This window comes from Apostichopus japonicus, chromosome 3, assembly GCF_037975245.1.
Source record: "Apostichopus japonicus isolate 1M-3 chromosome 3, ASM3797524v1, whole genome shotgun sequence".
NCBI classification, from domain to species: domain Eukaryota; kingdom Metazoa; phylum Echinodermata; class Holothuroidea; order Aspidochirotida; family Stichopodidae; genus Apostichopus; species Apostichopus japonicus.
Genome location: NC_092563.1, coordinates 30,090,777 through 30,105,601, shown reverse-complemented (window position 1 = coordinate 30,105,601; position 14,825 = coordinate 30,090,777). Strand labels below are relative to the sequence as shown.

The following is a 14,825-nucleotide window of genomic DNA, read 5'->3' as shown; positions in this document are numbered from 1 at the left end:
AGACAACAAGTTTAAAATACCATCAAATACAAGTGATGTTATCAGAGTATATCTGGAAACACGTTTAAAACTGACTGGAACCAGCGTGCATACATATTTTTCACGGGAAAAAATGTTTTTGTCGTAAAAATCGCCAACTTTTTCATAACGTTGATGCTATTGCGCAATGACATTGGCCCGAACCATTACACTACAGGTAAGTGCAATTTTCAATGATGGACTTGGCAAAAGGCGACGAGCGCCATCTAATTTTACTTAACTACTTTTTATGATAATCATTCGTTACTATGCTACTACTAGTGTAAGTGAGTACTACTAGTTTTTGTGAATGGTCTTCTATTCATTTTAACAGAGCCATTCCTATGTTTAAACAGATCGTGTCATATTCAGGGTAAGCTTTAATTCATGACTGTGTGATAGGATTTAATTGCAGAGTGATGAAGAGTGTATTTGATTTCCAAATTGCTGACAGAGAGAATATTAAAACCAGGCAAAATGATAGTAAGCAAGACTCTGTAAAGTTAATAGTAACATATGTAAATTACAATAGAAAAACAAAAAGAAATATTCATTACTTTAAAAACATTCAATGATTTGACAGAGAGAATAATAAAACCAGGCAAAATGATAGTAAGCAAGACACTGTAAAGTTGATAATCACATATGTAAATTACAATGGAAAAACAATAAGAAATATTCATTATTTTTAAAACATAAAATAATTTGATTTGGAGTTCATTCACCATACTTTGGTGCTATATTTCTACGTCAACCCACCTTACCGACACTGTACACAAGGCAGTTCCCAAACCTAGCACAAATCCATCCATATTGTAATGGTACGGTCCGATAGCATTGCGCAAGCGCAATAGCATCACGTCGTCCAATTCAACGTTAGAAAAAAGTTGGCGATTTTTACGACAAAAACATAATAGCCAGAATAGCCAGACACAAGCATCTTATTTGCAGGGCTGCCCTGCGAATAGCCAGACACATACATCTTATTCACAGGGCAGCCTTAGACTGGGTTAACGGGATCAGTAACTTTTGGGGCTATTCGAGTTTGCTTTTGGGCACCAGCTATCTTTTTGAGAGTCTTAATTGTGAGCCTCTATATTTTGAGGAATTTATTGGCCTTTAAGATTCCTACCTCAATGCTGTTAGGATTGGTTTTGGGAGCCTAGGGCCTTAAGATTGAACCAGTCTAGCATTAGTACCGCCAACATAAAAAATGTCATCCCTCATTTTCACCTTTGTTTTTGCAGAGTGACTGCTCATTTGCATGTAAAGGTGTGGGGGGGGGGGGGCTCACACCCTTGACCATATTGGCTTTCAGGCAATATTGGCTTTTGGGGAATCCCAAGATAAGCTCCCTTAAAATAAGCTTTTAAAATTGAACTGCTTGGGTTCCAAAAATTAGCTTATGAAGTGACTAAGACTATTTGGGCCCAAAAGGTTGGCTTTTTCAAGGCCCCTAAACTGACTGGTATCAATAGCAAAACCTAAAAATAAACCTATTTTCAAAATCGTCACAGCCCTGCGAATAAGGTGTCTGTGTACGTTATTCGCGGGGCTGCCCTGCGAATAATCACTTCGTTAACCATTTGGGCACTTGTTTATGGCATACTAAAAGGGTCTATATAATTAGGCCTGTATGTGTACACAACCCACAAGTTGCCAATGAGTATAGACCTAGCCTAACTAGTTTAGGCCTAGGCTACTTTGTTTTCCTTAGGCCTAGTTTAATTGGGCCTTATACTGTGCCATATTATGTAATGTGCTATAACAGTTGTAGTAATAGCAAGAATGGTCCAGGTCTAACTAAGCCCAGGCTTAACTTATGCTTCGGGCATAACTTAGGATTAGGGCTTTACGTTATGCCTAGCCCACCCTTTTACATTAAACTAAAAGTTAACCTTTTTAGCCTAGGCATACAATAACTAGGAATTAGGATAGCTATATGTGCGACTGAAACTGCCATGGCTATGATTAGGAGAGCTGGCATAATGAAATCGAATTTGTGGATCGTAAAACGAGAGAGAATAGCCATGAATGTAATTACAGAAACCAGTCTGAACGTAAAATTCTCGCATTGCTTGTACATTACTCGTATTACACTATGGCTATGGGCCTAGGCTACACAGACTTTTTTCATTAGATCTCCATCTTGTTCTTTCTACTTCCAAAAAATTCCTCTTCTTTCATGGTCGGTCGGAAAATCAAACAACAATATCCATGTTCTGACCGATTGCAGCATCCCCAGCACCATTTATTTCACAATTTCGTACTTTTTTCGTGTACACAAACGATAGTCTATACACTGTGAGTACGCGTGTCGCCTGCAATAAAGTTTTCAAGTGGACCCATTTTACCACCCTGTGTGGGCGTTGTCCCTCTCGACCAATCCAAATCGGTTACATGGTTGGCGAAACTCTCTCTATATAAGGCTCTGCTGAGAGTTTGCAATGCCGCATCTACAGTTTCGCCCCTCCCTTGGCAAATTCCTGGCTACGCGCCTGGATATGCACACTGTAGGTACAGTGATTTTGAAGAGTTTGGCTGTCGGAAGCGCTGCAAGGTCAAAGCATGGAGCTACTACGGAGTTGGCGAGTAGGGAAGTACAAGGGCGGAGTGAAGGAGGGGCTGGGGGTATTTTTTTTTTAAACGGCAGGGTGGGCGAAAAGAGGAGTGGGCCGGGCCGCCCCTATCAAACACCGAAGCTAAGACACTGAGCCATCTGCCCTATAATTTTGTTTATAAAATTCACAAAGTATAGGCAGTGATACTACACTAGGCCTAGTATTAGTACAGTAGGTCATACAATAAACGTAATTGGTGTTCGATCGGGACGCAGGGGCGTATCCAGGATTTTCCAATAGGGGGGGGGGGGCGTCAGGCATGAATGATCGCCGTCCTGGGTGATGGGTCTAAGGGGAGGGGTGTACAATTTTTGCTTTCGAAGAAGGGCTGAAATGCAAAATGGTGTCATATGCATGGGCGGCGATCCGTACTTCCGAGTGGGGGGGGATGTGACTTTGTTGACTATCTAAGCGTAGCGCCACCATGGGTTGGCGCGAAGCGTACAAGAAAATTTTGGGATTAACAAACCCTCTAGATGGCCTGAAACGGCACTTCCCGAGGTTTCCAAGCGGCATATACCCAACTTTAAAATAGGGATGTCATGTCCGAAATATCTCATAATCAGGATCCAAAATACTGTTTTTTTTAATTTCGGGTGTTATTTTGGGAAAATTGCCCCTGTCAATCTTGTTTCAGGCGCAACGTTAGAATGCTCGAGAGCTCTTTTATATTATTCGATGAAGAAAATGGCCTCATGCAGGCTATTATAGGCCTATACACATGCAATACACAATTACACATAGTTACATTCCTAGGTACCGATTGCTAGGGCATCCAGGTGAAACGTGTATTAAGCATTACCCTGGTTACATGAGATTCTCAGCTGTTCGAGCGAACATGTACGTGTGTAGGCCTACTATAGGGCCTATATGAATACTATGGGGGTGCATATATGTACTATATCAATACCATGGGCGCAATAATACATTTTGTTGTTATAGGGCCAATGAAGCCTACAGTCAACTATTTTTGCTTTGTAAAGATGCTTTATTTGAAAAGATCGCACTGCGTTTATGGTAGGCGAGAAATGAAGCTAAAAAAGAGCCGTACATTAACGAAGATGCATAAATGTAGGCATGAAAGTATTCTTATCCCTGGCATTTGGTGGGGGGATATGGTGCATTACATCCCCTCCACCCATTTTCATGGGGGGATATATCCCCCCTCCACCCAGGATCGCCGCCCATGGCCATATGTGATCCATTTTTCGACCTTAATAATAAGCAACATTTCCAGTAAATATGGACACAAAATGCACAATTTAGTATGGCTGGCATGTCACTTAGTGTTTATAGTGATAATACAAACACAATTACCATCTATGTTTCTAAAACTATTATGCCGCCGAACTTCGCCAGAACCTTTTTTTGGCAAACACAAAATAAAGCATACCGGAGGGGGGGGGGGGGTTGAGCGATCACCGACATCTCACATCGTCATCAATTTTTTTTTTTTTTTTGGTAAACTTTTTTTTTTGGCCTGTTGCGCCCCCCCTGGATACGCCCCTGGGGACGCAAGCTTTTTTTTACGGGACGCAAACTTTTTTGGGGGCTTGCGTCCATGGGACGCAAACTTTTTTCGCTAATAACATTACTGAAACTGAAACACTTGGCCAGTACTATGACGCACCTACAGCTTACCACGCTCTGCAGCAAGACATCATGTACCTAACTAATGTACACAATCTTTGCTACAGTCAGCATTACTACTAAAATCCAGCAAGGCCGCGGAAAGAAACACAGAATTTGCTACTTATCTAGAATCCATGAAATCGCTCAACATTCACGGGTTCTTAGGAGTCCCAAACAAGTATTTTTTTCCGAAGATAAACTACTAATACTATAGCTTTACAGGACGACCAAAATTTCAGCAGGACAACCAAAAATTGGTGAGCTGGTTTTCCTGGGGACAACCACTTCAAATTTCTTAAATTTATACACTGGATAGTATAGGGCCTGGCCAAACGTTAGTCCTATTGAATATTGTACAGTTACTGATGCTTGTTTTACAAACAGAGATAAGTTAAATTTGACCTGTGTATCATGTTTGTGACCCTATCATGTTATAGAAATAAACAATCCGTTTCCAACATTGTGTTGTTGTTGTTTTTTACAGAGAAGCAACTTCTTCTTCTTCATACGTTGCAGAAACCCATAGGGCATAAGCGCAACGGGGAGATATAGACAGCACTAGCGGCCCGCCAGACGACACCTAAATGTGTCGATGCTCTGCGCGCAAACCTGCTCATCATTTAGCTTATTCCAACCAGCAATGGCAGAGGGAAAAAAAGATTGCTGATACTGGGGGGTCTTACAATGAATGTACTTAAGGGCTTTACTATTATTGTTGACTTGATTCCTAATTATGTTATCCGCAGCACAATCTTTAAACTGCGTAGGCATGATCCGTCTCCTAGTGGGAAGGGCAGTGAGGTAATGATCCTGTTGAATAGCTGGGAATTGGTCATTCAAAATCTTGTAGAGAGTACAGTTTATCACTTTTTCTACGGTTTTCAAGTGTTGGGAGTTCTAGTTCTTCGAGCAGTCTAGTCATAAACCCTTCCTCCCGGGAAGTATAGTCACCGCTAATAAAGCGAGCAGCTCTACGTTGGATTCTTTCCAAGCGATGAATGTCCCCTTGTTGATAGGGATCCCAAATTATGGAAGCATATTCCAAGCTACTTCTCACCAGAGATGTATAGCTGAGTTTCTTACATTCCACAGGACAACGTTTGAGGTTTCTCTTTAGCAAACCCAAAATGGAGCTAGCTATAGCAGCTTTTTTACTAATATGGGTACTCCATTTGAAGTCATCACAGATGATAACTAACAGGTAAGGACCATGTACTTGTTTCAAGATTTTACCCTTTATGCTATGAAAATGTGTTGACTTATTTCTACGGTGACATCCCTATGTTCCGACGTCTCTATGTTCCGACGTCTCTATGTTCCGACGTCTCTATGTTCCGACAATTTGTTTGGACTCTTAATTTATTTTGACCAAAATTTTTTCGGAACCAATTTTTTTTGGAGACTCAATCTTTTTTGTCCCCCATTTTCGGACCAAATTTTTTTGGGGGACTTAATATTTTGGGCCCCATTTTTTTTGGGACCCAATTGTTTTTGGGTGGGACTCCATTGTTTTGGACCAAAATTTTTTCTGACCTACCTTTTTTTGGGGGACACAATTTTTTGGACACACCAAATATTTTTCACGAAAAAAAAGGGCCCAAAGTTTGTTATGACCCAAATAGTGCTTGTGACCGAAAATTGCTTGTGACCCGAAATTTAATTGTTTGTACTAAAATTTTTTGGGACTAAAATCAGTTTGGTCAAACAAAATTTGGGTCAGAAAAAAGTTGGTCCGAAAACATGTTGGTGTCAAAAATTTTGGTCCAAAAAAAATTTGGTCATAAAAATACTTTGGTATAAAATAATTTTGGTCCGAAAAAAAGTTGGTCTGAAAAAAGTTGGTCCGAAAACAAGCTGGTCAAAAATTTTGGTCCAAAAAATTTGAGTCCGAAAAAATTTGGGTAAAAAAAAATTATGAGTCCCAAAAAATTGTTGGAACATAGAGACGTCGGAACATAGAGACGTCGGAACATAGAGACGTCGGAACATAGAGATGTAACCATTTCTACTACTCAACAAGTAACATTTCTCAGAGTTGAAACTCATCAGTTCCCCCGGCATCAGCCTAAGAGACCAAATTTTCCAACTTGATGCTCAACAGGAGTTTATAAAAGTAAAATGACCCGTGATGGTTCTTTCAGAATGGCGCTTCCTGATTTTCTGCTTTATTTACCTCTTCATGACCCAGTTTGTCTACTCAGTACTGGCAGATGGCATGTAGGTGCAGTGTATTTAACCTACACAGGTGTATCATGACTTTTATCAGTTTTAGTCATGAACTGTAAGTGTTAATGTAATAAATAACCATTCCTTCTAGTGGCACAAAGTTGTGTGCCACAGCTGGTTAGCAAACAACGGTATACTCATTACTCACTGATCTGGTATATTTCAACTAAAGATATATTATGAACATCTACTGGGAGTTCTCTGATTTGCATTACTATATTTACCCAAATATATTGTTTCTGGCCTGATTATTCAAAATAGAATCCGTTATAAGAGTTTAGCAATGTGGCAAAAAATATGATTGTTGTTGTTTTTGCTAACATAGTTATTGCTATTTGTGTGGCTGTAGTTGTTCTTTTCCTTGATGTTTTCATTGAAGTTTTCATCTTTAGGCTTTTGTTCACATCATGAAGTGGTAGAAGGGAGATGGGTGGTGTTCATTGGGGGTGGAGGGGGGGGGGGGGAGACGAGATATCCTTTCTATTATATTATGTTGTACTTACAAACAAGACCCATTGACTTCAAAATTCAAGTTGTTCTGTTTTCTTTGACCACTGCAGAGACCTGACCGACTACTTTGAAAAAAGACAACTTTCCACTCATTCCCATCGCTATGTTCGTGACTGCCAACCAACCAAATATGGAAACGTGACCCATCAGACTCAGGCTGGGCAGGGTCTTCTGTCCTCTACTGTGACCCTCCCAATCACACAAATATTGAACTTTATCGATGAATTTGAGGGTCAATGGGGTCAAACAGAAACCAATTCAGGTCATATTGCATTTATAAATAATCCAGCACAGACTGTTTCAGTTTTGGAACCTCTTCGAGATGGAGGATGCAAAATGGGTGCAAGGACCACGGCGGTTGAAACGGCAGCTAAACACAACTGCCTATTGGCAGTAAATGCCGGATTCTTTAACCCACACACCGGCGAATGTTTGGGTAACATTGTATCATATGGAAGGCTGGTACGGAATAGCCACGGAGTCCAGAATGCTCATTTCGGCATACGTAGAGATGGAACACTTGTGTTTGGGTATGGCGCTATCATTTCTATACTTGGGAATAAGGGAAGAGGGAGGAGAATTCAAAATACATATCCTATTCAATGAAATGAAATTGTAATTAAGAACATTACAGAATCAAGAAACTCTCATGTTGTGTTTTCAGAACAATTGTTTGTTAGATTGCTGGCAGATCTGGAGACATCTCCTATTAGTTCTTATCATCTCTCTTTCCTTCAATTCTTAAATATGTTGCTCAAGCATTCTAGTGTATTGTTAGTCTTCTAATGCTGTGTCTTACTATCAAAGAAGAAGAATCATTTGTTATTAGTATTAAAATAAAAATTGAAAGCCTTCCTTTTCTCCTTGCTGTGTTTTACAGTTATTTATCCGAGGAAGATGTCTTGGATGAAACTAATCCATTTATCCAACTAGTAGGCGGAGTAGGGTGGTTGATAAGAGATGGAGAGGTATACCTTGATGAAAGCCTGAAGGCAGAGTGCAGTGATACAGAGGAGACAGGTAAGGTATTCATCAGAGATATATTTTCTTGATGAAATGAAGTACATCTGGATATCATGTATAAGTTTTATGAGACTGTGTGTGTTCAACAATGACAACTTTAAAGGACTGCTCTTGTAAGTTTTATTGACCTAAAGTTGAGGTGCATGTAAACGTTAAAGGAGCAGGTTAAATTAGTCCACTATAATTTCTTCCCACATGAAAAGTCTTGTGTGTGGAACGTATCGTTTGATTGACTGTTTTGTCTGTGGACTTCATCATAATATAGCCAACTTAGCAGCTACTAGCACATTTCCCAGCCAGATGAATTGCTAAACGGTAATTATTCAGAAGTCTACATTACAATGCCCTTAAACCGCTTCGGTGAATCCGATGAAAAGTGGAAAACTGAACTAATGATGCAATTGTAACGATCATGGAAACACTTAAATTGTCTAATATCGTGTCTTGATATTTCTGCTATATGTGTTAATGTTGGTGTTTCTTATTTATTGGGAACCATAGGTAAAATGGAACATTTCTTTAATGTCAAGGCTGCAAGATCTGTCGTAGGAAGTGATAAGAATGGACGATTGGTTTTGGCAAATGTCGATGGAAGAACCAGCTCTGAGGGGTAATGACAGCTGCATCAATTAATGGTGTAGTTGCTTGTAAATATTGACAGATTACCCAGATTCCCCTTTTTGAAATTTTCATAAATTCATGCTTGAAAATACATTATCCTTTGTCATTGACAGAAAACTTGCAGTATAAAGGAAAGTGGAAGTTTATTAATAGTCAAGACATTATATGTACTATGTTAGGCATAGATGAGCCTAGTATAACTTTCTTTGGGTTGTCAAACTTTCACAGTGTGACCATATCTGTTCATCTATGTCCTAATTATACTTGGAAGACCTTGTAAGTAAAATTAAAGCTATTAATGTTCAGCGTTCCATTAAATCTGACAACTGATGCAGCAAACTTGCCTTGTCATTGAGCGTGCCATGTTAACATGTTGGTATCATGAAAATTGAATATTCAGCAAGCCATGAATTATTGACTACATATTCACATCATATCAGATATGGTCACCTCTTAGAGCTACATAGAAGTTATTGATGGTAAAGCTATTGTTTTTTAAGTTGTAATTATGTAGAATTTGGTATTAAAAAAAAAATTGTAAGTTCACTTTAATTTCATGTTAGTTTTTGAATGCTAAATCACTAGCTAGTTAGAGCAGAGAGTTGTTATGTAATAACAACTCCCTGGTTAGAGGAGCTAAAGTTGGTCAAACTGAATTAAAAAGAAATAGCTCACTCTCTCAATTCCAAATAGTATGTTTAAAGGTGCTATGTCTCATCAATTTCAGAGTCTCATTAAAACAGTTTGCTACTTGGCTACTAAAGCATGATGTCATCAACGCTATAAATCTCGATGGAGGTGGTTCGTCAACATTTGTTGTGAATGGATCCTTGGTCAACACCCCATGTGATCTTTGGTAGGTGTCAAATTACTCTCGTCACAATGTGTACGTTGTAGTTGCTCTCGGTATTTGAGAAACTTATCCTGATAGTGTGAGATATCTCAAATATGTGAAGTATATCTGTATATCTGTCATTGTAACAGAAGATAGTTTGTTTCTCATTGCATAACAGTAGACATTTTGTATCTCATTTCTGTGATGTCAGGAGACTTTTTTCATAATGTAGCAGTACACAGTTTGCCATTCATCATGTGACAAGAGACTGTTTGTGTCTCATCAGGTATCAATACAAAGGTTGTATCTCATTATGTGACAGTATGCTTTTTGTGTCTCATGTAAATGTAACAGTAGATATTTGTGTCTTAATGTGACAGGAGACAGTTTGTGTCACATCAGGTACTGTATCAATACACAGGTTGTATCTCATTATGTAAAGGTATAAACTTTGTGTTTCATGTAAATGTAACAGTAGATGTTTGTGTCTTAATGTGACAGGAGACAGTTTGTGTCACATCAGGTATCAATAAAGAGGTTGTATCTCATTATGTAAAGGCATACACTTTGTGTCTCATGTAACAGTAGAAGTTTGTGTCTCAATGTGACAGGAGACAGTTTGTGTCACTTCAGGTATCAATACACAGGTTGTATCTGATTATGTAAAGGTATACACTTTGTGTCTCATGTAACAGTCAAAGTTTGTGGTTTGTGTCTCAATGTGACAGGAGACAGTTTGTGTCACATCAGGTATCAATAAAGAGGTATCTCATTAGCTCATACCAGCATGCTGGTGTGAGCTATTGTTACAGTGCGGCGTCTATCACTCTATCCGTCAACAATTGGTAAAACCGCTCCCACTCGCAGTGTTTGACGGAATTTCATGAAACTTGGACACAAGGACCATTAGGTATAGGTCCATCAGAGATGGTCCGAAATTTGGGGTCAAAGGTCACCTGTGGGCCGTAATGGGCCATTTTGTGGAAATACGCAAAATGCTTCTTCTCCTACAGATTCCATGGTACAATGTTGAGGGTTTGTCACGATAGTACTATGGAAGTTTTACCTTCAGGGTGTTCATGAATTTGAGATCAAAGATCAACTAGGGGTCTTTTGTGGCCCGGGCCGTGGCCCTATATTTTCAAATTGCTCCTGTTCGTACAGTGTATGGCCAGTTATAATGAAACTTGGTCACAAAGTTCCTCAGGATGAGAGTTACGAGGGGTGTTCAGAAAATTGAGGTCAAATATCATTTAGGGGGTCATTCTTTGTAATATTTTCAAATATCTCAATCTCCTCAAGATTTTGATGGATCATATTCAAAGTTGAACTGATGATTGTTGGATTGTGTACGAATAAGGTGATGCCTAATAATTTTTGGTCAAAAGTTAATTAATTACAATTAATCCCCATTGTTTAATAAAATCTGAGCCTTCACCTTTTGCCAAAGCTCCTTTAATTTGTCTCCCAGTCTCTGCAGTGTTTGTTTACATTTGTGGTTAAGCTCTGCAGAGGCTGTTAGTGGAATTAAAGCAGGACTGGGAGTTGTTATTAACTGTTGAACTGTAAGCATGAGAGCCCAATAGCCAATCAGCACTTGCCGATTCTTAGAAGTCTTTGAGCCTGAGGTATGTAGTCAGCCAGCCAAAATTTTGGCAAGGAGTGCTTCAGGTCTGCTCAGGTAGAGGGGAGAAAGTTTAATAGGGTAGGTCAGTGGTATTGTTTGAGATAGTGGGGAAAATAGGATTTAAAGGTGGAAAATAGGAATTATAGCCAGTGGTGTAGCCAGGATTCTGCTAACGGAGGGAGGGGGGGGGGGGGTTATCCCTCATGGGCCCAAAATTGGTGGAATCTGAAAAATGGCCTGAAATTTGGTGGGCCATAAAGTTTTGTGGGCCCTACATTTTTAAGCTCGAAAAGGTATGAGCTTCTGCACCATTGGTGCTCTAGTTATGTAAAGGTATACACTTTTTCTCATGTAACAGTAGAAGTTTGTGTCTCAATGTGACAGGAGACAGTTTGTGTCACATCAGGTATCAATACACAGGTTGTATCTCATTATGTAAAGGTATATCTCATGTAACAGTAGAAGTTTGTCTCAATGTGACAGGAGACAATTTGTGTCACATGTAATTAATGTTAGCAGTGTGTGTCTCATGATAACTGTTTATGCCTCATCATGTGTTTGCAGAAATTGTGTGTCCCAGAAATGTATTTTGTCAGAAACAAACCTTTGAAGTCTTTGCCTTATGATTGCTGTTGCAATTTCAGTGTACTAAAGTACAGAGAACCACAAGAATGAGTCTTTGCAAGATTAAGGTAATATTCTATCAAGGTAGAATTGATGGAAATAGGTCAAGAATGAACCAGGATTACCAGGAGCTACTTTTGAATGTTCAGTCCTTCGTCCTTCATGTAAGACATCATCAGTTTTGTCATCATGTTTGCCTAAAATCTCATCTGCTTGATGTTTCATTTCTTTCATTAAGTGGTTTAAGATGAAGATCTTATGGTAGATTTTATCCTGTTTCTTCCATCAGTGCTGACAAGTCCTTCAGGTGCCCTCGACAAGTGTCCACCGTGATTTGTGTCCACGAACCAAAGTGCCCTCCAAGTGACTGTTCTGGCCATGGGCAATGCATTCTGGGAGAATGCCATTGCTATGGTAACTGGGTTGGCCCACATTGTTCAATGTTGGCATGTGGTGCTGGAAACTGCAGTGGTAATGGCAGATGTACAGAAGGTAACAATAGCATATATTATTTATTGGGGGTGATGGTGGGGGATGGGTGAAGGGAAGGGAGGGAGAGTGAAGGGAGAGTGAATGGGAGGCAGGGTCAATGGGAGGGAGGGTTAGGAAGGAGAGAAGCAGGCACTTGTGGAGAGAGGGGAGGAGGGAAAGGGAAGTGCATGTAGATAGTGATTGAATATGAACATGTATCTTCTTTTATATTCATACACAGAGTTGATCATCCACATCATCAGTAATTCCTTCAGACTTTAGTGTTACCCCTCCCCTCCCCCCCCCCCTCATTTTCATACTGAATGTTTAGGGAGAGTTGTGTGATCAGTGCAATGTTCAGAAGAATGTTCAAAGTTTCATCTTTCCTGACCATGTTTGCTCCTGCTAGCTTGATGCGGGTAGTAACCGATGCCTCTATTTTCAGATGGCTGTGTTTGCGACGTTGGTTTCCGCCCTCCAGACTGCAGAGAACAATGCCTACCAATGACGTACGGACAAAACTGTGGAAAGGAATGCCTGTGTCAAAATGGAGGCTACTGTAAGCCTGTAACTGGAGAATGTATTTGTTTGAGTGGATTCACAGGAGATTACTGTGAACAAAGTATGTTTTTGTTTTTTTCCTCAAAGTTAGCTTTATTCTTCATGCATAGTACAATGCTATTTCTATATGAAAACAATATTGAGGGTTTCAATCCCAATTTTCAGTGGCAAGTCAATTTATCTTCAATATTCATAAGATCTAATATTCTGCAAAAATTATTGTGGTCATTGGATTTTCCTGTTTTTTTATATTTTTTTAAGGAGAAAGGTAGGAAATAAACCTACCTCTGATATGTTCTGGGCGCTCCTAATGATTTTCATACTAAAGAAACATAAAAGTAAGATTGTGCAAAGCTGAATATTAGGTTTGATAAACTTATGGTCAGTTTATAAATAAAGTAAAGTGTTTTATGAAGACAGAAATGTTATAAAATGGATTTAGTATGATTTCCTCCGTTGTCCTGATTTGATGTCTTACGAGTCATGTCGCATTCTCCTACAGTTTGTCCCTATGGAACATACGGGTTGGGCTGCTCTAAGGTATGTGGTTGTATTGGAGATTCCTGCCCGTGTCATCATATCACAGGATCATGTTCCTTGCCATTTAACGACTCTTTCTGGGCTCCATTGATTTCAGGTAAATAAAACTATCAGCCAATGATTATGTAGAATAGCCATGCAGTATCCCTTCAAAACTTGTGTTGCTCTCTGCCTCTCTAGTCCTACCCCTGTTTCATCTTCTTCTTGCCCCTCTTTTTGCTTAGTCCCTTCTTCTTAGATATGAGCGCAAGTAAATCCGATGAATGAAAACCAAAAAAGTAGACGTTCTATGTTTAATATCTTTTAATGTTTGATTCATGGTATGTGCAAATGTGATGCTAGTTGTGTATGTGCCACTTGAGCTCACCCTTGCACTTGACCGGACCTGTAACGACCTCATGCATAGCACAAGTGCATTCACAATTGTGAAAGGGTCTTTATTAAATGCTGAAATGCTACTACTGTTACAGCACAAAATAGTGTATGTTTTCTTGATCTCCCTGCAGCTGGCCAGTGTCTCGCCAGACGTAAGATTGAAGCCCAACGTTTGGTTCCGTATCTTCTACTGGAGGAGAATGTCTACTTCATACTCTGTATGCTGTTTGCTGCCCTCTTCTTTGTGAGCCTCGTATGCAATGTCATCCTAATCTGCTTCCAGTGTGCTTGTCGTTGCAAGCCTAGCACCATCTTAGAAAAGCCAACGAGAAGGGTCTATCAGAGGATAGTGAATTTAGATAGCTCAGACGGACTGTAGCTGATTCCAAGTGAAGTAGGTCCTGACAAGAGCTTGTTGCAATCCTCCATCTGGAGTATTTATCATTGATCAAGAACTCAACTCTCAACCATGGAATAGGAAATCAATAACAACAGGAAATAAAAAACAAGAAGTATACAAGACTACAAGCTTGGATATTTTGGACCAGAATACAACCCTCCTGATTACACTGGAAATGAAGAGAATATCATGTAATGCATTCTTTTATTTTTTTTATTTTTCTGTGAGTGGGAAACAAGTAGTGTTTAAAATGAACTTATTGGTAGGTTGTGGAAACACCTCTTTTCTCTGTAAATATTTTGACAAAGAAGCACAATTTCAAACTTAGAATAGCTCTGTCCTGGTTTGCTTACTGTCTTCAAGGGCTTGCAAACAATTTAATTTCAAAATACAGGTAAAACCAATGATGCAAAACTGACCGGAAAGATATTATAAAATATCATTAAATCTGCCTAGTCAGTTTTAGAAATGAAGTCTTTACGATTAGCATTATTACCCTTGTTACTGTGCTCATATCATCAATAATATCATCAATAATAGTCCAGCAATGGTGATGATGATGATCCACAAGGTGTTGTCTTTATGAGGCTTTCCCGAATTGACACTTTTGCATGCTGACTTGACTCTTCCTCAAAGTCTAGGATGAAAAGTCTTTTGATAGATTTTGTCAAGTGTAAAAAGTTTAATACTCATTCCAAATCATGTCTTCCAATTTTAATCATCTCTTGAGGTATAATTAAC

The 14,825-nt window shown here is 39.3% G+C and overlaps 1 protein-coding gene across 3 annotated transcripts in view; it reads left to right on the top strand.

The window, feature by feature from the left end:
- Positions 1 to 151: 151 nt before the first annotated feature.
- Positions 152 to 14,825, top strand: part of LOC139965818 (N-acetylglucosamine-1-phosphodiester alpha-N-acetylglucosaminidase-like) — a 38,643-nt gene continuing 23,969 nt past the window's right edge. Inside the window, exons 1-10 of one of the 3 annotated variants that reach the window (XM_071968569.1) lie at positions 152 to 196; positions 5,364 to 5,472; positions 7,058 to 7,537; positions 7,888 to 8,027; positions 8,532 to 8,640; positions 9,379 to 9,507; positions 12,027 to 12,229; positions 12,654 to 12,830; positions 13,272 to 13,406; positions 13,816 to 14,074. In XM_071968569.1, coding sequence (XP_071824670.1) covers positions 154 to 196; positions 5,364 to 5,472; positions 7,058 to 7,537; positions 7,888 to 8,027; positions 8,532 to 8,640; positions 9,379 to 9,507; positions 12,027 to 12,229; positions 12,654 to 12,830; positions 13,272 to 13,406; positions 13,816 to 14,063 — 1,773 coding nt within the window. In that variant the 5' untranslated portion in view covers positions 152 to 153 and the 3' untranslated portion in view covers positions 14,064 to 14,074. Of the gene's footprint in view, positions 197 to 4,155; positions 4,529 to 5,363; positions 5,473 to 6,217; positions 6,489 to 7,057; positions 7,538 to 7,887; positions 8,028 to 8,531; positions 8,641 to 9,378; positions 9,508 to 12,026; positions 12,230 to 12,653; positions 12,831 to 13,271; positions 13,407 to 13,815; positions 14,075 to 14,825 lie in introns of those variants that run through there. The other 2 variants (XM_071968572.1, XM_071968571.1) reach the window with 2 other exon arrangements.